Source organism: Rosa rugosa, chromosome 6, assembly GCF_958449725.1.
Source record: "Rosa rugosa chromosome 6, drRosRugo1.1, whole genome shotgun sequence".
In the NCBI taxonomy this organism is placed as follows: Eukaryota; Viridiplantae; Streptophyta; class Magnoliopsida; order Rosales; family Rosaceae; genus Rosa; species Rosa rugosa.
In genome coordinates this window covers 32,249,231-32,277,000 of record NC_084825.1, presented here as the reverse complement: position 1 = coordinate 32,277,000, position 27,770 = coordinate 32,249,231, and the positions used below count along the sequence as shown (strand labels likewise).

General features: G+C 37.3%; 2 protein-coding genes and 2 long non-coding RNA genes across 4 annotated transcripts; 1 reads left to right on the top strand and 3 right to left on the bottom strand.

The window, feature by feature from the left end:
- Positions 1 to 3,881: 3,881 nt before the first annotated feature.
- Positions 3,882 to 4,876, bottom strand: LOC133714053 (uncharacterized). Its single transcript, XR_009848410.1, has 2 exons — positions 4,360 to 4,876; positions 3,882 to 4,202 (listed from the first exon to the last, which is right to left on the bottom strand). It is a non-coding gene; the product is annotated as an uncharacterized LOC133714053 (long non-coding RNA).
- Positions 4,877 to 6,010: 1,134 nt separating this feature from the next.
- LOC133714345 (uncharacterized) lies at positions 6,011 to 7,221 on the bottom strand. The gene is made up of 3 exons (XR_009848616.1): positions 6,976 to 7,221; positions 6,390 to 6,518; positions 6,011 to 6,282 (listed from the first exon to the last, which is right to left on the bottom strand). It is a non-coding gene; the product is annotated as an uncharacterized LOC133714345 (long non-coding RNA).
- Positions 7,222 to 15,307: 8,086 nt separating this feature from the next.
- Positions 15,308 to 19,613, bottom strand: LOC133718354 (protein NSP-INTERACTING KINASE 2). The gene is made up of 4 exons (XM_062145183.1): positions 18,714 to 19,613; positions 17,455 to 17,715; positions 16,475 to 17,359; positions 15,308 to 16,168 (listed from the first exon to the last, which is right to left on the bottom strand). The coding sequence occupies exons 1-4, from the start codon at positions 19,132 to 19,134 to the stop codon at positions 15,690 to 15,692; spliced, it is 2,046 nt and encodes a 681-aa protein (XP_062001167.1). The 5' UTR covers positions 19,135 to 19,613; the 3' UTR covers positions 15,308 to 15,689.
- A 4,775-nt stretch (positions 19,614 to 24,388) lies between these two features.
- On the top strand, positions 24,389 to 26,578 carry LOC133715436 (small ribosomal subunit protein uS15). Its single transcript, XM_062141926.1, has 5 exons — positions 24,389 to 24,542; positions 24,645 to 24,717; positions 25,405 to 25,534; positions 25,588 to 25,783; positions 26,379 to 26,578. Exons 1-5 carry the CDS (start codon positions 24,520 to 24,522, stop codon positions 26,410 to 26,412), a joined length of 456 nt encoding a protein of 151 aa, XP_061997910.1. The 5' UTR covers positions 24,389 to 24,519; the 3' UTR covers positions 26,413 to 26,578.
- The last annotated feature ends 1,192 nt before the right edge of the window (positions 26,579 to 27,770 follow it).

Below are 27,770 nucleotides of genomic sequence, written 5' to 3'. Positions count from 1 at the left end.
GAGGACTATGTCGCGGTGGTCGTGGTCGACGTAGATGAGGTAGGGCGACGCGTGGCCACAGGTCTGCTCGTAGGTGACGCGCTTGACAACGCCGTCCGGGTTTAGACGACAGTGAAAATGGGTTGTGGCCTGAGTCGAGCATCTCTGCAGGTGAGATTGGTGATTGGGTGCCCAAAGCTTTTCTCTGGGTGCCCAAGATGAGTTTTTTTTTGTTTTTTTTTTGTGGTAAAATGTGGCAGAAGCCCAGAAAGAAAGAAAAAAAGGTTTTATTGAGGGTCAATAGACGACTATTGGGGGGCAATAGACGTCTATTGCGGGGCAATAGACGTCTATTGCGGGGCAATAGATGTTTTAAATTGATGTAATCTCTTTTTTTTTTCGTTAATTAAAGTTTTATTTGTCTAATTTTAGGAAGATTAATTTTCATTCCGGCAAACGAAAGTTCTATTGGGGGGCAATAGACATCTATTGGGGGGTAATAGACGTCTATTGCCCCTCTATTAGGGGGCAATAGATGTCTATTGGGGGCAAAAAAACTTTCCGGTGAGATTTTCAGCAAATTCCGTTGGGCGGCAGCCGGCGACCGGATTCCGGCGAAAGTTGGCCGGATTCTGGCGACCGGTGACCAGATTCCGGCGGCCGGTGACGGGCTCCGGCGAAGTCTCCTATAGTTTCTCTCTCTTCCATTTTCTCTCTCTCTCTCTAAGTAACAAAGGGGTGAGGGGTAAAATGGTATTAAAAAAATTAAAAACAAAAAAAAAAAATCTTAATGGGGTATTAGGGAAGACTCCCTTAGAGTGTATTGTGTAAGAGGGAATTAAAAAAACTTAATGGGGTAAGAGGGAAAAAATCCCTAGAAATTGGGTAAATGGACAAAATCTCTTTTATTTTTTATTTATTGAAAAGGTAGTTACTTTGATAGTTACATTCTTTTTTATCGGTATTTAATAGTCATTATTTGTAATCTTCGCTTTTAATGAAATAAATTGTGGTTATTAAGTTTAATGGCTACTATATAATTAGTTTATTCAAATTAGTTAATTTATTTATGAGAACCTATAACTTTGGCATGTTAGTGATTATTAGTCAAAAAAGAAATACATAAACACATTGTACTGCTAATTAATTATGAAACAGATTAAGAAACACGAAGTTAACTACCGCTAGATTGCTTTAGGCGGCATAAAATATTACATATTCAGCCAAGCAAGTTGCAACAACTTACACTATTAATTTTGTTAGATTTCTGACCAAAAACAAAATATTGTTAGATTTCGTCCACCAACGTCATTAAAGTAGGTGACCATGTAGATATTTACAATTATATATATATAGGTATGTGTGTATATATATATATATATATATATATATATATATATATATATATATATATATATATATATATATATATATATCAGTCCCTATCCAGAGCGAGACCTCGCTTTGAAATTAAAGTGCGAGGTTGGAGTTTATGGTCACTTTTCGGTCGCACATCCACATCTCGACCGTTCAGTTTTTAGGTACTAATGTATAGATCATCTCTACAAAATTTCAGCCAAATTGATAATCATAAACCAATGGACGAACTGAATCTGTCAAACCTGGACCGTACTAGTTTTAAGGCAGTTACCAATGCCTTAGTGACTATCAATTTAGCTGAAAGTTTGCAGAGATGATCTATACATTAATACCTAAAAACTGAACGGTCGAGATGTGGATATGCGACTGAAAAGTGACCCTAAACTCTAACCTCGCACTTTAATTTCAGAGCGAGGCCTCACTCTGGATAAGATCTGTGTATATATATATATATATATATATATATATATATATATATATATATATAGGATTTTTCTCAGGTAAGAATGTCCTTAGTTTTTCTTATGGAACGGATTTACTGTTTTCACCCACTTTCCGATCACATTTTCACATCTTAACCGTTCAGTTTTTAGGTCCTAATGTATGGATCACCTCTGCAAAATTTCAGCCAATTTGGTGATCGTTAAGGCGTCCAAAACTGCAATTTACACGAACGAACCGAATCTGTCGAACCGGAACCGTTCGTTTACATTGTTGTAATTTGCAGTTTTGGATGCCTTAACGATCACTAATTTGGCTGAAATTTTGCAGAGGTGATCTATACATTAGGACCTAAAAACTGAAAGGTTAAGATGTGAAAATTTGATCGGAAAGTGGGTGAAAACCGGAAATTCGTACCTAAGAAAAACTAAGGACATCCTTAGTGTAGCATATATATATATATATATATAGGTTTTGTTTTTTGTATTTTTTTTTTTGGTCAACCATGGAGTTAGTCATTAGTTTATGCATAAGCTGATAAGCACATTAGCTAAGCTATATAGCTAGTTAATTAACCAACCCAATAAACAAGTTCAATCAGCAAACTTGAATGTGGACATGTCGACAGCTTCTGCTAGTTGAAATGTTTTGCACCCTGTTTTAAAACATACTTGATCTCATTTAAGGTCGTTGTTTCTTTGCATAATCTACACAACATTTATATGTGTTGACGGAAGCTAGTGACAGTAAAAGTGTAAACGAGAGTATGTACCAATAATAAAAGATACAAGATATCCAAATTAGAATTTGATATATAGAAGATCATCAAGAGAAATGAGAATATGTACCGCGTAATCAATATGGAAGTATTACGTATGATCTCTTTTATGCTCAAAATATGGGAGACATCCAGACTTCAAATGGTGCTAGCTAGTGTTAGAAGCATACTAGCTAGCGTTGTTAATCTTCCAAAACAGTACACATATTTCAATATTTGGTTAAACTAGCCCTTTAGTTGATAATTCTACTTAATGCATGCAAATCTTGTGTTAAAACACTAGGGCCCCGTTTGGATAGCTGGAATGTCAAAATTGGAAAAGGATTTATTTTCCTTTCCAGACGGATATGAAATGGAATATGATTTGGTATTTCCATGTGTCCAAACATATTACTAGAAATTAAATTTTGGAATTAATTTTTCATTTCTATTGTAGTGTTTGGTAAGTCATAAGAATGAAATATCACTACTAGAATTTTGTTCATAGACATCAGCCCAGAACCGATGTTAAACTAATTTTCGACCGATGTCTTAGTGAGTGTAGAGAAAGATATAGACATCAGTATAAGCGCGTTTTTAACCGATGTCCCAGACAACAACCAACATCGATTCTAAAAAACAAATCGATGTATAATCGTTATAATCATCATATTTTTGTATGTTAGGTATGTCTAATTCTTCATATTTTCACATTTTATGCTTAATAAAGTATATCTCAAACAATACCTAAGTGAACATTTAAATCGATTACAATTTCAGAAATGATGTCTAATACACTCGTAGACATCAGTCTCTAAAAAAATTTGTTTGTTCGTGTCCATTTTTACGTGCATCTTGCTGTCTTATTCTCCAGAGAACGATGTATGTACCTTTAGGCAACATCAGTTAATCTATTAAGAATGATGTTTTATGTTACTAGGAACATCGCTTTTCGTTAGTTGAAACGATGTCTAGTAGTTTTGTAGACATCATTTCTATTTTTCAAAACCGATGTCCTGTATTTCATGGTAAATCGGTTTACTTTATAACAGCTGATTTGTACGTTGACACTAGATAACGGTCTGGTGTTTAGATATCGATGTGCATTGATTTTGTGTACATCGATTTTGGGGTGACATTTCGATATGTTGATATTCATGAGACATCAGTCCAGTTTTAGGTACTGATTTCTAATCTCTGAATTGACATCATTTTCTGTCATTATTGTTTTGTTCCCCATTTATATACATCAGTTCATATATATAAGAATGATGTGCAAATAATCATCTAGCTGCTGCTGGTGGGAAAATATTTTGAAATACATTCTCATCATTCAAAAATTGGGGCTTTCCATTAATTTTCTCATCTTCATTCATGATTCTACATAATTCACAAAATAAAACCCCAAAACCTACAAAGGCTAGCCTATAAACATATTAGCAACCAACTACAAAAGTTCAACACCAAACTTTGCTTCAAAGCAAAAACTAGTCTTACTCAAAATCATGTTGGTAGCCAAACTCTGTATATAATCAGCCACTTCAATACGTACAAAGTCGTCTCTTTGACAATTATATGTAGATGCCGGATCAACAAAGCAATGGTGTCAAATTCATCTCTTTGAGTAAGAAGTTCATGCAAGTACCTGTGTCAAAAGCAAAGACATGAAATTGCAAGCAAACTCGTTTTCCAAATGCAGCAAAACCCCATAATCCCATATCACCTTTCCACACAGTTACATTGCAAGTCATGTGTAAGCAAAGGGAAAAAGAAAAAAAAGGGAAGACAGCTGCAGCCATTACCTAGCTTCCATAGTTATGTATCAAATCAATCTTAGAGAAGACATTTATGTGTGGGAGCTCCATATGTATCATGGTTGATAAAAAAGAAGAAATGCAGTAACATAATTTGCAACGTCACTGCATATATGGGCATCAACTAAATGCGTTGCAGCCAACTGCAGAAAATCAGGAAGCCAACCAAATGAAGAGCAGAAGGCACATCAATCATTCATGGTCATGGTGAATGGTCAAAGCAACAATATCACAAAAGAAGAATATAATCATAACCTGAGGTTTAACTTCTTTATGAGTTTCATGATAATATTCCTGGTGTTGGAAAATCAAAGAGAAGATAGTGATCTGCAGTAACATTGATAGGCAGCAGAATGCTATTGTTAATTTTACCACTACTTAGGGGACAAACTACAAGAAGAATGCTAACATGCCATGTCATTTGAGCAACTTTACAATCAGCCAAATATATATGCTTGCGTAATTTCTGATTGTGGATTTCAAAATGCATCACTTATTATTTGAATTTAAGTATCATTGGTTGAACATTTCAGTATAATTCTGAGCAACCATAAGACTAGCTCCAATTTGAACTGATTCTTGATATAACAATGAAAATCACATACTAGCGAATTATATAAACGCTCAGAGAAGCTATCACAGAGAAAAGAAAAAAAGAGAAAAAGAAAAAAAAAAAAAAAAACACTATCACAACAACTCCAAGAAGCAGTTATGATGTATCATAGGAAAACAGTATAATAAAACTGCCCATATAAAGAACTTGATGGGAAAAGATAAGAATAAGGATAACAGAAGCCAGATGCACAAACCCTGTATTCAGAAACATTATTTTCATAATCTGTAAAGCACAAGATAAAATGAAAGTTAAGAGTATCAGGCTTAAGGATTCAAGGAGCACTCTTCTCCATAAAAAGAAAAAGAAAAAGAAAACAGGATTCAAGGAGCACAAGAAAAATGGTATACTTATATGCACATGTTTTCAGTGACATCAGTAACTAGCAAAATGAGAGACTTCCAGGGCCTTAACTGAGCTCCTGATATAGTCAGAAACAAGTAGAAATTTAACATAATCTACATAAATGTGCTTTTATTTATTTGTATAATAAACACACTTGAACTGACCAGATTGTGAATACCTACCCTAGCACCAATTACTGAACAGTTCTTTATTCAGGTCAGCCAGTGTTAGGTTGGGGTAAATTATGCTAAAGAAAACGTTTTGTATTATTCTCACATAGCCACTTTTGCAGCAGGACATTATCATGCACTCTGGGTACATAACACCTTGAAGAGCACATATCAACCCATTGTTTCCCATCTCGTTCCAGCTTTTCACTTTTATCGACTGGATCATCTTCAAAAGTCAAACCAGCTATACATATGTTCTTCTGCTAGTTGATTATCAGAAGAAGTCTCACCAAACACTGCCTAAAACTAACGGAAAAAGCAGCAATAAGCCAAATCTTTTCAATCTAAACTACTTCGACTCTTGGTAAGCCAAATCTAAATTAATGAGATGGCGAATGTGTGACAGTTGCTTATTAGGCTAAAGCACAAAAGCCTATTATATATTAAACATGGTACTTGAAAATGCTTAAAGAAAAAAAAAATACAATAGTTCCAGTAGCTTGCTGCAAAACTCGTCCACTGTGTTCTAGCATTCATAATATGATCTGAGTTTTAATAAACTGATATTTCAAAGGCAATAATTAAAACTGCTCAAGAATACGTAGTCTAATGAGACTGCTTAGCCTCGTAAAGAAAGTGAACAAATGAAGGACATAAGACGTATAATTCTGGATAACTTCATACCCTCTTTCTACAGCTAAGGTCTAAAACAAGCCTTTCTTTTCCAACAACACGAACAAGATCTTTAAGCCTTTCAAGGTTTTGCCCATTATTAAATACATACTGCAAGAAAACCATGACAAGTTTTAGAAAATGTTTTCCTGATATCAATTGTTCTAAGAAATATACATGGTTTTTCAATTTTAGAAGAGGAGAAAAACAGAACTCACAGAAGTGACAATGACGTGGGTAGCCCCTTCTTCTATGTATTGCAAAGAATTATCTGAATTGATCCCACCTCCTACCTGAAAACCACCTAGATTATACCAGTCCTCGTAGCAAGTTCAGCAGAGGAAAATCTGTAAGTTTAAACATATCATCAATCATAGAGAACAAAGTGAAATAGCACACTCACAAGGTTTATACTAATCTCAGCATGTGCAATGAAAAATGAGAAATTTGATCCTTTTGCAAAAGTTGGCACCTCTTTGATATCAATTTCCCTAAACCTCGTAATCCTAACTGATGCAAGTTAGAATAGTACAAACGCACAATAACTTCTTTCAACAAAATGTGTAACTTTCAGACCATGATCCTATTTACAACAAATAAAAATAATCATGCAGTAAACTCTGAGACCATGATGCTATTTACAACCACACATCCAGTAGATAAACACAAATGATATATCTCCTTAGTTTAAGAGTTGAATAAATAAAGAACAAAGCATGGTTGAGTTCAGAAAAGGATTTTACATGCAATATTGAACTGGAGGAAAATAAAAAACAGAGCAACTAATATTGCTGAAGGCCATACCTTCTGTGAAAGAAACCAGATTTCCAATCCTATTGCGAGCAATTGAAACCGGATTTCCAAGCCTTCGAGGAAGCAAGCACATAGCAATACTAGATATAACTCAATCAACATAAAAATTACAAGTATGGCCCACCAAAATGGCAATAGTAAAGCTAAAATGAACCAGGTGTGAGAACATTGGCAAGATTTCGCACTCCAAATATTGAGTGGAAACAGTATAACATACTCAACCTCGTTCAAGATACGCAAAAAATAAAAAAGTTCACATTTGAAAACTTCAGTCCGGATTTCCAAGCCTTTTGGGAGCAATTCAACCTTTGAAAACTTCACCTTTTCCCAATCAGCCCAACCAACAGCCCAGAACCTCTACCTGTAGAACATCACTATATAAGGAAGCAATGTTTGAGGCCTCTTCTGCTAGTGAGCTTCATAAATCACAATCAAATCAATACATCACACAACGAAATCCAGTTACAATCAAATCAAATTGCTCACATATTATGTATAGCTTCAATTCCACAAAAGTCAATCACATAAACACAAAAATCGAATCACCACATCAAAATAGATCGATCCTTTACATGTATAAAGCTCAAGATCAATCAAACAACTAATAAGAGCAATCATGAACAACTACAAAGTAGTTCTAGATCAGATTTTTATTTTCCTAAAATTAACACCAAAAACTAATCCAGATAACAAAATCTCTATACAAATAACACATACATGCCAAGCAATTTTAAAATTCCAAATATTTCAGCGAAACGGAGCAGAGCAAAACCTTTGGGGCTTCAAAGACAGAAGAAATCTGAGTGAGGCCGAGAGTGATGTGAGCAATTGTGTGAGCCATGTGCTTCTTCCCACTCAAGGGCGTGACTGCAAAACAAAGTCACAGACTCGGCGCGTGCCTTAGTTTCGTTAAAAACGAAGAAGAATATGAAGGTGAAGAAGATGAAGTGATTGCGATAAAGGAAGAATCCAGTGACACGACACTGGCCACCATTGGAGTCCCATCGGTGAGGACGTGAGGTAGTCGCCTGGAGTGTTTGGGATGACGTGGAAGAAGAGATCGAGGCAGGGGTTGCCGGTGGAGAGAAACGTGGCAGAGCCGTTCTCCGTTAGGCCCATTGGGAGGTCGTGCTTGGTTCCGACGTCGTTGAAATTCGCCACCATCAGGTCCACGAAGGATTCGCCGGTGGTGGGTTTGGAGTCGGGTTTGGATTTGGGTTGGGGTGGCGCGCGGAGCGGTGGTGGTGGGTGAGGGTTTGTGGAACTCGGGAGGACCGAGAATACTGGGAGGAGCCATGGCTCGATTTGTGTGAGCTAGCTACTTGTGAAACTAGGGAGGGAGAGAGAGGGAGATGAAGGAAGCAATGAGGAGCTCCAGAATGGCGGCGAGTTCGAGTGAGCTTAGGGTCCAGAATGGAGGTCGAGTTTGGGAGGAGTTCAGAATGAAGGAGTCGAGGGAGAGTAACATTAGGGTTTTCCATCTGTTTCTATTTGGGCGCAATTTTTTTTCTAAGTGTGAAAGTTTTGAGTTTTAGTCCCCGCTTCTTCATTTCACTTAAAAACTTAGCATTTTTTGCAAAAATAGGTTCCCGCAAATTTTCGAACTAAACTTTTAACACCGGTCATTTTAAGAACTGGTGTTAATGACATACATTTAAATCGGTATTTTCGTAAAACGATGTTAGATTACTTTTTTACATCGTGGGCAAGTCTGACCGATTTAAAACATGCGATGTCTATGAACAGATTTCTAGTAGTGTATAGAATTATAATTTTCAATAACGCCCTTTTACTAATTAAAGTACATCAATTTATAAGGAATATTGGTGGGGAATATAAATTTTTAGAGGGATAATTAATGTAATTTTGTCTTTGACAATGGGAAATGGAAATAGAATACCACCCATGACTAGGTAATTCTATTCAGGCTTTATGAGGGAGTCAATTTCCAGTCAAATCTTATTTTTTATTTCCTTTCCAATCTTTAATTACAACCAAACAGCACATCTGAATGGAAAATGAAATTAATTCCCATTCCATACCATGATTTCCTGCCATCCAAACGGGGCCTAGGATACATAATCGTCTTCGTTGATATGAAATTTTTTCATCCTAGCAAAGAAGCCACTTCATCATGCTCATGTAGTTTCCCAAGCACTAGTAGTATTTTGATCCGAAGCATCTCGTTATGCGTTTAGAAAATGAATAATGCTCATATACCACATCCATACCACCTTATGTGGTGCTTGATACACGTATCATAGTCACATATATTATTTAATGAGATTCTCTGATAGGTTGATTTTTATGCTACATCAATTGCCACATAAGGTAAAATGCATGTGCTACTTAAAAAATTTGTTCACCTAACATTAGTACTCTAAGAAATTTAATTCTCAATATATATACTCAGTCGAGTAAATTAAGATTAAAAGTTGAAGAAAATAAACCAGCAGCCCCTAATTAAACTCGCACCCAACATCGACATGAGAGATATATATTATCACTAGCTACTATAGTTAATTAGTATAATCCTGGCATGCCTAAGCCTTAATTATATTAACAAGGCAACTTGCACCATAGTAAATTCGAAGGGAACAGTAGAGAATAGAGATGATGACCATGATCATATTTAATTTCAATGGAATAGTTTCAAAGAGAGCGTGAGATTGGTACTTTCTTTATGATACTACAAATTGGTGATGTAAATGATAAGATATATCGTTTTGAATTTTAAGTCAAGTTGACATGCCTCCATTTCTAACCAATGTACGGTCCACAATGCCTTGGTTCTGGGTACGTACAACAGAAGTAAAATCTAAGCCAAAGCGTACGGGGTCTCACTTCGAGGTTGACATCGTTTCTTATCTCTTAGCTTCTTCTTCTGCACAAGTAAACGATGGTTACTTGATGAAATATCTCAAATAAATATTTGATAAGAGAATCAGTGATGCAAAGACAAAGACTTTGGACATGGCAGATTGGCAACAATAAAATGAATATATAAGTTAATTAAATTTGTCATTTAAGATAAGCTGTTGAGGTCGCTTACCTCATGCTTGGAAGCAGAAGGACGTGACAACAACCCTAAAAGGATCAAATCCCTTTTTTCTATTTTTGGTTCCATGGACTCACCTGAGCAGCTAAATACCTAATTAAGGGCATCTAATTCTTGTTGAGAAATGTGTTCTAGATTAATTGACCAGGTCAATGACAATCAAGGATACTAAATTTGAATCCAACTGCTTGGTTAGATTGTGCTCGAGTCTGGATAAGTTTGGCTCTGGCCAGGGTTTAGAGGCTGAAGTATGCATAATTTTTATGGTTCTTTGGGTTGTTTGATTTTCGATTGTTTAAAGAGACAACTTCTAATATGTAGTCTCTCTCTCTCTCTCCTCACTGTTTGTTTGTCAGAAGTTATTGGGGTTAACTCAAGTAGTGAGAAATTGTGAAGAATTGAGTTAGGATTATATTATGGGAAAAATGCACGAACAGTGTCGGGAGACTCTGAGGACTGTCAAAATGATACCTGAACTTTCAAACGTATCAATGTGATACCTGGACTTATATTTTCTTGTCAACATAGTACCTACATCAACTTTCCGTTACGGCTCCGTCAGTTCGAGTCACGTGTGACGCATGTGAGGCCGAAAATGAGGGCAAAAAAGACTTTTCCACTCCATCAAATCTTAAAGGGAAAAATGCACGAACAGTGTCTGGAGACTCTGAGGATTGTCAAAATGATACCTGAACTTTCAAACGTATCAATGTGATACCTAGACTTATATTTTCTTGTCAACGTAGTACCTACATCAACTTTCCGTCACGGCTCCGTCAGTTCGAGTCACGTCTGAAGCATGTGAGGCCGAAAATGAGGGCAAAAAAAACTTTTCCACTCCATCAAATCCTAAATGAATAAATTTAAAATTTAAAATAAAAACATAATAATTTATTATATTGAAAATAAAAGATGATTAATTTTTTGGGAAAATGCTCATTTACCCAATTTTAGCTTAAAATGTGTCCACTTGCCCGACTAAGAGTTTTTAAACCCCATTTACCCAAAACACTCTAAGGGATTATTTCCCCTTTACCCAATTAATTCTTTTTATTAATTTTTGGGACTTTTTTGCCCTCTCCTTCAATCTCTCTACTCTCAGTTTCTCTCTCTCTCTCTCTCCCCCTCACCGATTTCTCTCTCCTCCCCCCTCACCGATTTCTCTATCTCTCTCTCTCTCTCTCTCTCTCTCTCTCTCTCCAGAAGACGTCAGATCTCTCTCTCCCTCCCTCCATCCCTCCGGCAGGTCGCCCACGACGCCTGCTCTAGCCATCGCCGCGCCGAAACTCGTCGTCGTGCTCTCCGCTGCCAGGCTCGACGCCAAGCCGACGGTCCTCGTCGCTGAGAAGCTCGGCGAGGCCGGGGTTGACCTTCTGAAGGAATCGACGACGGACTGAAAATGGCTATCTGCTATTGTGCAGTCATAACCATAAAAGTTGTAACATTAGTGCCCCCCAGTAGACTTTGTATTGGGGGCCAATGATGACTGCTTTATTTATTGACGGACTGAAAACTGCTATTCCAAAGTAAATGTAGTGTTAAATTGCAGTAGTTGATAAATGAAAAAAATTGTGTTGTTTGTGTCAGTCTAGTGGGGGGCAGTAGACAGAATATTGACCCTCATAATGTGGGTTTTTAGACATTATCTGTTGTTTTGAGTGTGAATAACTTGTATAATCTGCGAAACATAGGAAGCGGTGTAATGTTTGATGGTCTATTGGGGGGCAGTAGACACATTAGTGCCACCCAATAATGTCTTTCTTAGGAGACAGTAATCATCTCTTGTTGATTTGTTTGTGATAAAGTGCAATACACTGTGAATCCTTGAAACTGGTGCAAGTTTTAATGGTTTAGTGGGGGGCAGTAGACACATTACTGCCTTCAAATAATGTCTTCATACGAAGTCAGAACCCTTCACTTAATTGGTGCAAGTTTTAATGGTTTAGTGGGGGGCAGTAGACACATTACTGCCCCCAAATAATGTCTTCATACGAAGTCAGAACCCTTCACAAAACTGGGGCAAGTTTTAATGGTTTAGTGGGGGGCAGTAATAATAGTTTAGTGGGGGGCAGTAGACACATTACTGCCCCCAAATAATGTCTTCGTGTTAAGTTTAGGGTTTAGGGGCAGCGTTAGGGGCAGTAGACACATTGCCGATGAACTGCGACGAGGACGTTGAAGTGGCTGGATCGCCGATCAATCGAACGGCGACGAGAACGTTGGATCGCCGACTGGAGCTTCATCGTCGTGTTCAGATTTGGACTGCATCTCCGGCGCGGCGATCAGAGAGAGAGAGACAGACCGGAGGTGGAGATCATGGGGAGGAGAGAGAGAGAGAGAGAGAGAGAGAGAGAGAGAGAGAGAGAGAGAGAGAGAGAGAGAGAGAGTGGAGGTGGAGATCGGGGGGAGAGAGAGAGAGTTTGGGAAGGAGAGAGAGACTGATAAGAGATGGATGAGTTTTAATTTAATTAACAGGGGCTAAAATGTCAATAGATGTAAGATTGGGTAAATGGGGTTAAAAAACTCTTGGTGGAGTAAGTGGGCATTTTTTGGGCTAAAAATGGGTAACTGGTCACAGCCCCTAATTTTTTTTGCTTTTTCTATTAACCAAGATCAATCCAATATATTCTCAAAAAAAAAAAAAAAAAAGCCCAATCCGATAAGTATGATCCTAACATTTCTTCATGTTCATCTTCTCAAACCCAGCAAAAAGGCAAAAAAAAAAAAAAAACAAAAGAAATCTCAATTGTTCATGTTCTTGAACCCATTCTTGTTCATCTTCTTAAACTCGACAAACCCATTTTGAAAGAGAAATGAAAGATCTAGGAACTCCAAGAAAAAAAAAGAATGAGAAATATTTTTTTTTAGCAAAGCTTCTCCCTTGTTCGATTCACTTCTAAAACACAAAACCAAGTCCAACTTGTTTCTGCAAAATCATTCAACCCTATTCAACTCCCAAGTCTGCCTTAATTGGTGGCATCACCAGCAGCTGCGGCGAGGACCACAAGGTCCGCGCCCCGAAGAAGCGGGCCGAGCATTGGATCTAGGAGAAGACTCGCTGCCTTATCAGCTTCCTCCGCGAGGTCGATGGCCTCTTCAACACCTCCAAGTCCAACAGAAAAAGCACGAAGACTTGGATTGCAAAACAACCAAAACAATCACAAATGTATCAGATCGAATTAACACAAAATTTAATTCCTCCTTTGAAATCGCCTCAACAACATCAATGCAGACCTGTTGTGAAATGGGCAATGAAGAAGAAGAACCAAGAAGACGTTGCAGAAACCCTGAATTTCATTTTTCGTCACCACCCACACCCACACCTCCACCAAAACTCGAACTCAAACTCAAAATCCATTAATATCAAGTTATTAACTACAACAAAAACACCAGCAAGTAATGAAATAGATGATCTCTCCGCCCTCCTCCTTCCTTGATCTCAAGTCCCGCTTTGAGTACCGTCGAAGTTTCCAGAGAACCCAATCCAAATCCAAATCCCAATCCCAATCTCAATCCCAATTTCAATTTCAATTTCGTCCTCCAAAATGAAGGACATAGTCTTCTTGAAGCCTCGCTTGTCAAAGATCTGAAATCGGCGATGAAGTGCGCCGCCGATCCTTTCGTCAAGGTCAACAGCGTCAGCGCCGTGTGCTTGAAATCGAGGAGTACTGAGGTGTTGTTGCGGGAGGAATTGGCGAGGACAACCAGTCTTTTTAGAGAGTGGTTGATCGAGGGGAGAGGAAGAAGACGAGAGGTGGAGGGGTGAAAAAAATTAATTAAAAAAATTAAAGGTAAATCAGTCTTTTTACCAAAAAAAAAATATTTAAAATGTTTTTACCAAAAAAAATATTTAAAATTTCAGTTATAGGGCAAATCAGTCTTTTTATCTTCATTTTGTACCTCACGTGCCTCACATAGTCACACGTGGTAAATTTAACGGTGCCGTGATGGAAAGTTGATGTAGGTACTACATTGACAAGAAAATATAAGTCCAGGTATCACATTGATACGTTTGAAAGTTCAGGTATCATTTTGACAGTCCTAAGAGTCTCCAGACACTGTTCGTGCATTTTAAATGTCAGTTATAGGGCAAATCAGTCTTTTTACCTTCATTTTGTATGTCACGTGGTAAATTTAATGGTGCCGTGACAGAAAGTTGATGTAGGTACTACGTTAACAAGAAAATATAAGTCCAGGTATCACATTGATACGTTTGAAAGTTCAGGTATCATTTTGACAGTCCTCAGAGTCTTTAGACACTGTTCGTGCATTTTCCCCTTATATTATATCATAAGTTTGATCCTTCTAATACATGTAACGAGAAAAAAGAAATTGCTCGTATTTGATATTGGTCTCTTAACTTTGTCTATAACAGTATAACTTGGATGGAGTAATTTCGAAAACCAACATATGTATTTGACAGTTTTATTTAAAAAGCTACAGGACATGACATAAAATGCATGTACTTGATATGACTGTGCAACATGTACATTTGAATAACCAAATTGCAAGAAGTCGTTGAAAATTATTTGTTGAGTCATTTCTGATAGTCAATCCATTCCGTACTCAATCAATTGTGCTGATCGAATTATTCTTGAATTTAAATTCAAATGTGGAAAATACTGAGACAATAAACCAATTTTATCTTCCTTAATTATTATCCATCCTTGGACCTATTTCCAAATACAGTTGAAGACATCTGAGTAATGAACAATTGATCACCTGAACAGCACTCTTTAGTTTTCTTCACTTCTAACTCAAATCTTTAACCAGTCTACACAAGAAATTTTAACCGATAATCTTAATTAAATCCCTAAACCGCTCCAATCATAATCTGGATTAATAGAGAATATGATATGGCTGGAGCTGTCCTGAAAATTTTGCTGCAGCCCAATGTCTGTGCAATGCTTCTCTAATCTGTCTGCTTCGTTTCTTTGCCCCTCTCTCTCTCTCTCTCTCTCTCTCTATTCTCTCTACAGTGGAAAATAATAAAACAGAAACATGCAAGTAAAAAACGACAAGTTGGCACAACCAGTGAAGCCAGAATTCTGTTTTGTTTGAACCTAAAATTTACATGCACGCATTTAAAACCTGAGGATCCTTCCTTTCCAGGAATCATTTTGTCCATTTCTATACAGCCATTTCAGATCCTTGACCTTTCACAAATTGGATTGCAACATGGTATAATTAATTGTTATGTGGACTGATGACTGCTTTCCCCTAATTGATATAGATTCCAGAAATGGCAGTTTATAAAGATCAAAGGTAGCTTGCAAATCCAGGAAGTTAAACTTGCCTCCACTTACAATTTCACACAAATTCTTAGTTTACAAGGAATACCATGCTAATGAAAGTTGAAACACAATAGCTTCTACCAGTTATTATGTAAAGCTACAAATAATTAGTGTTGCTAATTGAACTCTCTAATGACTTAAGTTCAACAAAGACTAATAAGGATGAATATATCCTTTCATAAATTACAATAACTAGTACATACATACATTACCATTTTAAGACAACTTGGGTCTTCAAGAAAAGGACACAAGAGTTGGAAGAACAAAACTTCAGCATCAGTCAACAGTTAATTGCTTCATATAAAGCCCTGATCCAGTCATTCGGAAATTGAGACAGTAACTTCATAAGATCATCAAGTCCAGATAAACTCACTTAGTTCTTTGACCACATATTCTATGGATGGCCTGTGATTGGGAGACTCCTGGGTGCAATGAAGAGCAATTCTTCCGAGTTTAGTTGCCTCAGATTCTGAAAACCTCTCCTCAAGGTTCGCGTCAATGAAATCTTCAAACCTGCCTACCTCAGCCCCTTGACGAGTAACATTAGTGATTTTGCGTTTCCCAGAGAGGATTTGAAATATAATCATACCAAAGGCATAGACATCGCTCTTTCCGGTGAAGCGACCAGTGGTCACATACTCTGGAGCCAAGTATCCCATGGCAGCACTGGGTTTGAGCATCGAGTAGATAATATCAGCTGCCAGGAGTTTGTGCAAACCCGAATCTGAGAGTAAAGGGTTATAGTGGGAATCAATAAGCACCTTCTCAGCTGATATACTCTGGTGAACTATAGCTGGTTTGTTGCCTATATTACCATGCAAATACCCAATACCTGCACCACAAGGTATCTCAAATTAATATTCAGCATACACCAAGTAATAGAAGTAAATGATATTTCAGCGACAGGTAGCCAGTTCAAAAGTAAATAATATCAACCAGAGCAAGCAATGCAAACAAATTGTATGGTACTACACAATGCTAAAGACTGTACAAATTTTCCAGTGGTTGCTCCGACATATATGATAGATCATTATGTACATCAAACTCATTAACTGTATAGGAGTTTTCTGAAGCAAGCAAGCAAAAGAAAAACATAAAAATGACAGTAAATTCAATGAGCAAGAGGAAATGAACTGACCTTTAGCAATGCCATTGATTATAGATACTCTGGTTGACCATTCAAGAACCTCCCCACTACCATCTTTAATGTCAAGATACTGTAATAGACTTTCATTTGGGACGAAGTCATAGATAAGAAACCACTCTCCCCTTCCTTTTGAACAGCAAAATCCTCTCAACCTAACAAGATTTTCGTGTTTTAAGGAGGTCAAAATCTTCAGTCCCTTCAAAAATTCAGCTTCATCAGACTTGCAGCTCGTCTTGCCAATGCAGTTTACAGCAACAACTGATCCATCTCTTAGGATCCCTTTGTACATGGAACAAAAATTGCTCTTGCGCAGCAGATTCAGTTCCGAAAAGCTCTGAGTTGCACGCTCCACTTCTTCCAAATTGAACATAAAGCTCTCAAGAACTTCTTGAGAGTACCCGCCGTTACCTTTAGCCAACGGGTCCCATCCATTCGAATACTCCAGACTGATAAGAGGAGACACGGTCTTCTTGTAAACCTCCTTTGCCTGATCAGTGCTAAGCCTGCTATCAAATGTGTCAAAAGAATTCCCAATCTTCTGTTTCCTCCGTCGATACCATGAGAACATGAAGAGTCCAGCTACAGTTAAAGCAACAACAACTCCGATCACCCCAAGAACTATACCAACTTGGGTAGATTTTGATGCTCCTGAACAGCGGGATTGGCTGCAATTGGACTGTACATTAGCCGACTCGGGGATATCTTTTGCAGGAGGTGAGTTTGGAAGATCTTTTGCAGAAAGGTTATTAGGTTCATAAGGTTGTGGCATGTTTGGGTTCTGAGCATTAGCATTGCAAACTTTTAAGTCAGAAAACCCAACACCACATAACCTAGGGTTGTTTTCGTATTGGAATCCTCCATTAAGTCTCCTCAGAGCTGTATATTCATCAACAACCACGACAATCATATTAAAATTCTTAAATATTAAAACAAGAAAAGATAATAATTGTGTAAATCACAATTGTGGCTACCTGGAGGTACATTGCCAGAGAGGATATTGTTTCGGATGTCAAGTACTTGTAGCATAGGGGCATCAGCTAACCTTGCAGGAATAGGACCAAAAAAGTTATTAAAGCTCAAATCCAACCTTGTTAATGTATCCAGCTCTCCCAAACTAGCAGGAATCGCCCCCGTTAACTGATTGGATTGCAATGCAAGGACAGTTAGGCTCCTAAGATGTCCCAGTTCTGTAGGTATGCCACCAGTCAACTTGTTATAACACAGCTGCAGAACTGCAAAGTGAAAAACAAAGAAAATTGAATTGAAGCTATAATCATACATTTAATCATGGACTTGTACATTACTCCCTGAAAAGTGTTTGTTTTTTTTTTTTTTTTTGAGAGAGTAAGAGAAATGTTAACTCATTGCATTGATCAGCGAAATTATACATAACGACCCACCCGGTAGGGCTGTCAAAAGAGTCACTAACTGAAAAGTTGATGTTATTCACACTACACTACAGAAATTACTTATGACAAATCAATATATATATTCATAGAGGTCTTAAGCGAAATTACAGTGTGTATATTCTTGCTGTTCTGTATTAAACTACACATAATTATTGTTGCCAAAATAAAGATATTTAAATAGGCTTGGCTCCAAGACAAATGAGACATAGATTCTAACAATATTTTTGGTCAGCTACAAGTTTACAACATTTAGAGATTAATAAAAGGATTGAGATTATCAAGGACTTAAATAAACCAACAAGAGTATATAAAGTTAAAAGAAATTGTGCTATCTAACTTTCAAATGAAAAGCTCCACATGAAATCACTTAGGAAGAGATTAAACTAACGCTTTTGCTGCATCCAATCCAGTTCTTATTTTAATTTAGTGTTTAGAATTTAGAAAGCTGAGCTCAGAGAAAACAAGAAATGTCAAAAAAGATCAACCTAAACCAGTAGAGAAAACAAGAAATATGACTGGGGAAAACCAAATGAGATCAATACAACACAACAAGACAAAGCTTTCAATTTTCAATGCACCCAGTTCAACCTCTAAATTTTAAGAAGCTGAAAAAAACCCAGAACCAAATACAATAATTCAATGAGCAAAAGCTTTGAATGCAGCCACTTCCCATGTGAGATTCAAAGAAAGAAGCTTTTCGCTGGGTCTACACTCACATAAAGTTAAACTTTTCTTCTAAAAAGTTAGAACAAGAAATCAAGGCCAAATTAAAGTGACATAAACATAACACTGCAAAATTTGAACAAAAATCAAACACTCACCTTGAAGATTAGACATGTTACCAATCTGCCTAGGAATTGTTCCAGAGAGATTATTCACATTTAGATACAAGTCACTAAGCTGGTCCAAATTAGCAATCTCCTTTGGGATTTTCCCACTCAAGGCATTGAAGTGGAGGTACAGGCCTGTGAGGCTCTTCAGGTCACCCACAGATGAGGGTATCTGTCCCCAGAGTCCCTTCCCTTGCAAAGAGATATTGGTCACAAGGCCTTGCTCATTGCAAGCCACACCTTCAAAATCATCACCACATGGATCAGAATGAGGAGTCCATGAAGTCAAGAACTGGTTTTGTGGGTCCAGAGAGGCCTTCATGGCCATGAGAGCCTGGAGCTCAGACACTGAGGAGAGACAAAGAGGGGTTAAGAGAAGAAGGAGAAGGAGAACAGCGAGAAGGGAATGCATGTTTTGGTTTGAGAGAAATGTGAGAAAGTTTTGATCTTTTTAAGTCTTTGGCTCTGGGTTTTGAGGTTTTGAAGTAAAATGCCCAAATGGGTAGAAAAGTGTGGGAGTTTGGGGTGTTATTTACCTTTTGCTTTCTGGGTTTTATTGGGTTTTTGAGGTTTTGAATTGAAATGGGTGGTCTAGGCTCTGCATTGAGTCTGTGAAGATAACAGGGGGTGTTTGGGGGTCTGAGGGAAACTACAAGAAAATGGGTAAGTAGAAATTTTTTTCTGCCTTTTTGTTTTGAAGTGCGTGGGAAAATATGGGAAGTTGCGGATTCGAGGTGAGAGTGAATGAGGTTTTTTAATTTTGGATGAAGACAGAGGGTGAGGTTTTGTTTGAAAGGGAGATGATTCGAGAATCTGACTGTCTGAGTGGACTCTGCAGGTGGAAACAGAGTCCTACTGTCATACACTCCCTTTCAGTATTAGTATGAATGATTTTCTTCCTGCATGCATAGGTTTCTGACTCTTGAGTGGTTTAAATAGTTCTTTGCCAAGCTGCTTATGGGACCCTTCTCCCATCAAAATTTTTAATCAAAATTCTGGTCCTACATTGTTCTTGGCCAAAGGCCATAGACAGAATTTCATCAGGGGGTTAAATGCCAGCTTTTATCCTGATTTTGACTGAAAATTTTAATTTGCATTCTGATTTCGTCAAATGGTTAGTTAAAAATGTCGATTTTGCACCATTTTCATCAATTCTAACACTTTTCGGTCAAGTTATTTTTGTGTGTTATCGTGCGATAAATATTTTTCGTCATTTTAAGTAAGTCTTACTTAATATCATGTAACTCCTGCATAAAAATTACAATGCTAATGCTTTTCGTCCCGGTTCCCCTCATGCAATGACTATGAGATGAATATTTTCATAATTTTAAGTAAGAGTATGACTTGATACCTTGTAAATTCTATACAGAAAAGTTCTTTTTATTTTTTATCATAAGATAACTTAATTCATAATGAAAGATTACAACGCGAATGATACAAAAGTTATGCTCCAACTTTCAACAAGAAAGAATAAAGAAATAACATTGCCCACTTTAGACTTCAAACTCAAAGTTTATACTGACACACTGATCAAGCCAAAGAGACCCCCGACTCTAAACAAAGAAAATGTTGACTAAGATTCAAGGCTTCCTTTGTAAGGCGATGAGTAACTTTAATACCATCTCGCCTCACAAAGTGCCAACTACAAACTTAAAAAGACTTTACTAACAATTTAGATTCATCTAATATATGACCTTCTGAACTCAAATCATCACTTTCTTCACGCAAAGCATTAATCATAGTTAAAGCATCACCTTCAATCTCTAATTTCTTGAAGCCAACATGAATAGCAAATCTGAGCCCATGAAGAAGTGCTAAAGCTTCTATAGATCTTGGAGAGAGACTCCCAACTTGAGGCACAGTCACGACGCCCTTCAAACCACCTTGATCATCCCTGAAAATAACTCCTAGCCCACAGACTCCACGTTTTGCATCACACTTACCATCAAAGTTTAATTTCAGGCAGCCCACAGCAGGAGGATGCTAAGTAGCAGTAGTAGTAGCTTGTGGTACATGCGCAGTATGCCGTCTGGCAGTATAGCACTCGTACTTCTACATAGAAAAGTTCGGGTGTAAATTTGCATCATTTATGTCAATTCTCACATTTTTTCGTCCAAATTGTCTTTCAATGATGATTACATGAGAGTGTTTCTTCATTTCATGTCAGGTTACTTAATATCGTCTAAATCGATCCTACTTAGAAAATGCTACGGTATAATCGATCAGACAGAATTATCGGGGATGGATAAATTATTATTGGAAAGGCAAAGAGTATAGATTGGACTTCTCAACCCCCAACAAGATTGCATAAAATTATCCCTCCTTGAATTCATCGTGCATGATTAAGTGTTCCCTTGAAATTCATAACCAACAAAATGATCCTTGAGGTCTTGAGGATCAGAAATTTGTTTGTATTACCATGGATGGTATTATGGAAGCTTAATCCACAAATTTACATTATGAAAACAACTGTAAGCGGACATAATAATTAGGAACAAGAAAATCATTCTGCAGTGAAATAAAAACAGAACTAAAATTTCATTTTTCAAATTCATGATGCTTTGAAATGGACCATAGAGTCACAGATAAAGGCGCTTTAGCGAGACCACTTTATTGCAGGGGATGGGGTAGAATGAAAAGCCAGAAAGGTAAAAGAGAAATGGCACAAACATGGATGACAGTACTTGGATTTCATGGTGTCTCTTTCAAATGGGGAAGAACAGAACAGAGTGAGTTGGTGAGTCTGTGAATGAGAATGAGATGAAGAAGAAATGACGTGCTGCTTCTCTGTTGCTGATGCCCCATGCTCTACTGTCTCTGTTATTAAGTCCAGACGTATGTGAAGGATTATATCATATAATGCTTCTCTCATATAGTACACTCTTCACTTTAAAGTGTTCTTTCGGTAATGTGTCTTGATTAGAACTTTAATGAGTCTTTTGCAAGGATGTCTCGTCTCAACTAAAGTAAAGATTTTGATTAATTAATCATATGCTTTTGGCGATTTAACATTACTTACGAATATTAAGTGTAGTCACGGGCGGATTTAATAGTGTCAGTGAAGAAAACCGCTCATACACTAATTATCAACATCTGTTACTATGTTAATCACTGTATGTTCATACGCATCCTTCTTCTAGTCAAATTGTGGGAACATTCGACATACGTGATTGACTCAAATAACTAAAGTTTGAGTCGTCGTTTTAAAACGTTGTTTAGCAATATTATTCACACGGCCACGAGCCATTGGCCATAATCAAGAGTGCCAATACATAAAGTTGCTCATATTTATGTTTCACTACATTTTATTTGTTATGTTTATATGATTTGTTCTATAAAAGTGTTGAATAAGGAATATGTTCGATGATTTCATTAAACATGGCAGTAAGTAATTACGTTAACGATTCCTGAATTGACGACTGAATATCTGAGCACAATACAAACAAGAGACTAATGTTTACGTATAGTTGCATCATACAGTATCAAAATTGATACGAGTCAATGATTGAGAAGATGCTTGTTTTTAAGTAAGAAACCACCAAAACGAAAAAAAAAAAGAAAAGAAAAAAAAGAAAGAGAGATCATCTTTTTCCTGATTTATTCATGAAGAGCAAGCATTGCATATACATATGGACCCATTCTTCTCCAGCTTGATCATGCATGTGAACTGGAAATGAAATTTGGTAGAAAACTTTTCCACATGTGAACTTGGAAACAATAAACATTATGATTCATTGTCATCTACCTCCATAGATCACATTGAGTTATGAAGGTAAAGGCTATTTTTGCAGAGAGCCTGTGAATCACAGGGTCAAGGAAATTACAATAAGACAGGGTTTGTGGGGTCGGGGGGGCGTCACAAAGGTATCAATCAATATGCTAAGAGTAGTCACATATGGGTTTTTGGGTACTACGTACTCTCATTTGCAAACAAGCTCTAGCTAGCTCTGCACCACAGATAGGTAAGTAATATGCAAGATAAGATGACATGTTGGTCATATAATCCAACTTAAACTTGCTCGTGACTAGTTAGTATAGGGCCACATCTAGCCTCACCTAAATTAAACTCCCAATGCTATGAAACGATTCGATGGTGATTGCTTAGCGAGTCTTATAATTGGGAAAACTTATGTCAATTTATGGGTACTCAAACTTTTTTGTACTTTCAATTGGATAATCATTGATCGATTGACATATGTTAAGTAGATTGTGTAAGTTCATCTGATGATGATGAATGATTTAGATCGACACGTCAAATTGTTTGAAAAATAAATTTCTCTAAGGCCATGTTAGACGTATCGTAGAAAAGGGTTTTCAATTTTTGATTTGATCTCTTCCCTCAAGAAATGGCTGGACGAAATAATTGCATGAGCTAGACAAAGTTCACTTCAACTGCTTGGGTTAATGTAATCTAACTTCACTTTTCGTTGGCAAATACTTGTCTTTATAGGCCTTTTATATATGCCTTATTGTCATTCACTTATTCTCCTTTTCATACTGTATAAGCATGAGTGAATAGAACTCACACTTTTCCTTTCTGGATTTTTGGATGAGCCTGTTCTTGCTTAACCAGTAGTTCTTGATCAATGTTTTCACAATCCCACAAGTTAAAATATATATCGTGATTCGTGACTCATCCTCGCTTGAATGTGACTTGTACATGATTTGAAGGAATAGAATATTGCAATTCATGCAACAAAAAGTTCATAAAAACTTGGATCATCCTTCCAGAATTATTTGAAGGCAGGTGGAGAAGTTTGAGATCTTACATTATTTTCCGACATTGAATAAATCACATTTGAGAGTGATGTGAACCCACCTAGTATCTATTTGGACTAAAACATAGAAGTTGCATGTCTTTGATATGATGCATGAAACTAGAGTTTCTAAAATCAGTCGGCAACATTGACAGAAACACATTGCATTATATGTAGAATATGTATGTTGAGTGCAAAACAACTTATAAACTCATAAAACAAAGGCTTTAAGACTTTTATGTGGAGGAATTGAATGGGAGGAATTGAATGGGACGACTGACTCAAACAATGGAAGATATTAAATCCGTGACAACAACAAGATTTGCAAGAATTGAACATAGAGGAATTGACAATGAAAGATGTAAAATTCTTGACAACAAACAAGACTTGCATGAATAGAATGAGGAGGAGTGAACCAAACAACGAAAAATATCAAACTTGTGTCAACTCTATTTCATATTCAACTCTATTTAATGTACAATACATTAACATATCGATATATTAATGGTAAACCAACTCTCTCCAGTAGTAGATCGACTTCTACACCGGTAGATGAGTTTAAGATCAACCTTAGCTAGTCTACAAATACACGAAGCTAGTCCATCAATATATCAAGTTAGTGTATTTCATATATCGATACATTATTAGACGGACCCTAATTTCGAGTCAAATTCACCGATGTAATTCCGAAGTTTGTTTTGATTTTGGGCCCCTATGATTGCGTTGAGTGCATTTGCAATGTGTCATTTGGAATTTAATTTTGATTGGCCCAGCCACCAAAGGGCCTAACTCCAATCGGAAACATAGATAAACCCCTGCAGCCCAAATCCAATAAACCCTTAGATAAACCCCTAACAGTAAAATTGAACAAACCAAAGGACTAAATTGCAATAAACCAAACTCATAAGAACCCTAGCCACCCCCCATATTTATATTTGCTCTTGCTGTAGGCAACTAGGGTTTTCTCGTCAGAGTGAGAGAGAGGAGCTCAGACTAACCAGTAGCGGCGGCGGCACAGAGACCACAACAAGCCTTTCACCATGGGGAGAATGCACAGCAAAGGGTTCGTTCTTCTCCTATTCTCTGTAATTAGCTCCGGCGAAGCCTTTTCCGGCGCGGTTGATTTCTCCGGCCTAACCATTTTTGTGATTTTTTTGATTTTCAGTAAGGGTATGTCGGCTTCGGCTCTGCCCTACAAGAGGACTCCTCCGAGCTGGTTGAAGATCTCCACTCAGGATGTAAGAAATTTCAACTCTTGATCTTCAGTGTGTGATCGGATTGTGAATTAAAGTTTGAATATTTAGCTCAGTTTTGTAATTATTGGAATAGAAAAAGATGTTTATGGTGTCTACTCGTTTAGAAGCTGAAACAGTCTCTTTGTATTTTTAATCCGAAGTTGATAGATTGAATTGGAAATGTAGTTTGGGGGAGAGAAGTAACTGTTGGTAATCGTGTTTCGATAAAAGAATTAAGTGTAGAGGATCTAATAAGACTCTGTTTTTGGTTTAGTTTTCCTGTGTGTTGAGTAAAAAGGTCCTCATGAGACAACAAGTGCTGTGTCTTCTAATGCAGACTTCGGAAGGGTGTCTTGATTTTATTGTTCAAGATAGGACCTGATAATAAATTCTAGCATCTCAGAAAGCCAGTCCATTGTCTCAATCTGTTCTTGGCTCGCTATGATGCTTACACTCATGATACTGATTAATCTATTGTGTATGAAAAGCTTTACTGCTTTTGAGGTTACATAGCTTTTAAGTTGTCAACTCTGGACTGGGAAATGGGGTTTAAATTATATCTTGGTTGGAAATTTTAGGTTGGGGAGTTTCCTATGTCTTTAGCAATTCCATATCTACATAGTTACCACTTTTATTAGACCTGAAATTCATATTTCTGCATTTAGTTGATTAATTGGGCTTGGTTTTCAGGTTGAGGAGAACATTTGCAAGTTTGCCAAGAAGGGCTTGACACCATCACAAATTGGTGTCATCCTTCGTGATTCTCATGGAATTGCTCAGGTGAAGAGTGTTACTGGCAGCAAGATATTGCGTATTTTATTTCCTTGCTATGTTTTCTTTTGGAGACATGAGTGAATGATGTCTTTTCCTGTGCTTTGTTAGGTCTTGCCCCCGAAATTCCAGAGGACTTGTACCACCTCATCAAGAAGGCAGTCTCCATCAGGAAGCATTTGGAGAGGAACAGGAAGGATAAGGACTCCAAATTCAGGCTGATCCTGGTTGAGAGCAGAATCCATCGCCTTGCCCGATATTACAAGAAGACTAAGAAGCTTCCACCAGTTTGGAAATAGTAAGTTTTCTTTTCTCTGAGGATACTTCTTTCCTTTCTAAAATAACAGACATTGCTTTTATTAGCTGAAGACCTGTAAATGAATTTTATTGCTAAATTTGATGGCATGTCTGATTCTGTGGGATTTAGTTGTGAGGAGCTTAGATGCTACTAATATGGTGATGCCCAAACGGTGATCAAATAGTTTCGTCTCGAGTGTAAAAATGGATGCTTTATGAAAATACTTCCATTAAGAAACATGGCTGGTAGTGTGTATTGCATATAGTGGTTGATGCTGCCTTTCCCCCAACTTTGAAAATCTGAAGAACTGATTGTATATATAAAAATTATATCAGGCAGAATTTGAGTTCAATTTGAAACCAATGCAACTTCTTCAAGTAATTGTGTTTGGTTTGCCCCTTCAAAAGGGTTGCAGCATTTGGTATAATTTTTAATACTTGAGTGTGGTCCTGGTTGTGATTTCTTCTATTTTTCCATTGAGTGTTTGAATCTGCATAACAAGGAGGCATTGCTTTGCTTCTTGGTCAAATGATTTTTTTTTTTTCAAGGTTGTAGTAGTAACTGAAGTGCTCACTTATTTTACTTATTTTTGCAGTGAATCTACCACCGCCAGCACTCTTGTGGCTTAGGCCTGATATGATTGGGAACAGTTTTGGGTGTACTTCTAAATGAGCAGGGCTTGTTTTTAATTTCTTTTGGTTTCCTGAACTACATGAGAATCTTTATTGCAGAACGGTCCTCGGTAGTTTGTGTACGTTTGAATATTTACATCAAGTATTAACACCATTTATTTAAGGGGATTTGTTTTGCATGGATGGCTTTTCTGGATCACGTTTGTTTAATGAACTTTTAAATTTACCTTAACGATGTCTTTGTCATGATCCTTGAAGTCTTCTGAACTTCAATGTTCTACCCTCACGGTCACTTGCTCTGCAATTCTATACCCTTCTATCCTAGAAAAGGTCCTCATGGTAGTACTTGACCTCCATTTTTCTCTGCTAAGCTCACTGTGGATCACAAGTGCTCTATGTATTTCGGACTCATATTCAAATGTTTGACCAATCAACAAGAAACAATGATTCATAATTGGGTTCTGATGCACATCGGTTTTGACAAGTCAATGGGAAACAATGATTTGTAATCGGATTCTTAATTTCTTATACATATCAGTTTGATCATCGGACGGTATATTCATAGCCTGCGTTGTTACTTTGTTTGCAAGTTTCCCTCCAAGGAAATAGATTGAATCAGTAACGTCCTCTCTACCATCCAACTCAAATTATAATCAGAGGAAGATTGGTAGAATTGGTCATCTAAATTGCACTTTTGCCAAAAAAAAGAAGAAAATGGTCAATGCAAGCAAATATGTGCGCAAAGTTCTAAGTATACCCAGCAAAATATTTTATTTTTATTACCTTTAATTTATGTTAAATTTAACCAACTGATTTGCCCAAAATGCCCTGAAAAATAATGTACCTAGCAAAACAAAACATACTCTACGACTCGACACGTCTCTACCCAGATCTTTATGCTTGTTCATCCTCATCATGCCCTACCCAGATTTCTGCCCAGGCTCAACGGTGGACAACAATTCATGTAGCAAAATGGAATAGGCCATTGCATTTTGAATCTTTGTTCAATTGCAAAACACTTGTTTCTGCCAAAATTATCACCGAATTAATACGTGCATTCCCCAAGAACAGGTTGTGTGCCCAACTTGAAGTCCCTCCACATCGATCAATCAGAAGATATTTGATCATTATCTTTGCTTCCATCTCATACTGCTCTGGTAAGTCAAAGTACTTATGCTCTTCACAATATTCTAGAGTTTTCCCCAGCGCCTACTGCAGTCTTTGCAGCATCTTCAACTAAGTCCCCAGATTGCTCAATATAGTTTGCTTGTCTCCCCATGATAGAAGTTCAATGGACGAGGACCACTTTGAGGAACACCTGTGTCAATCTGGGGGAAAAAAAAATCATTGTTAAA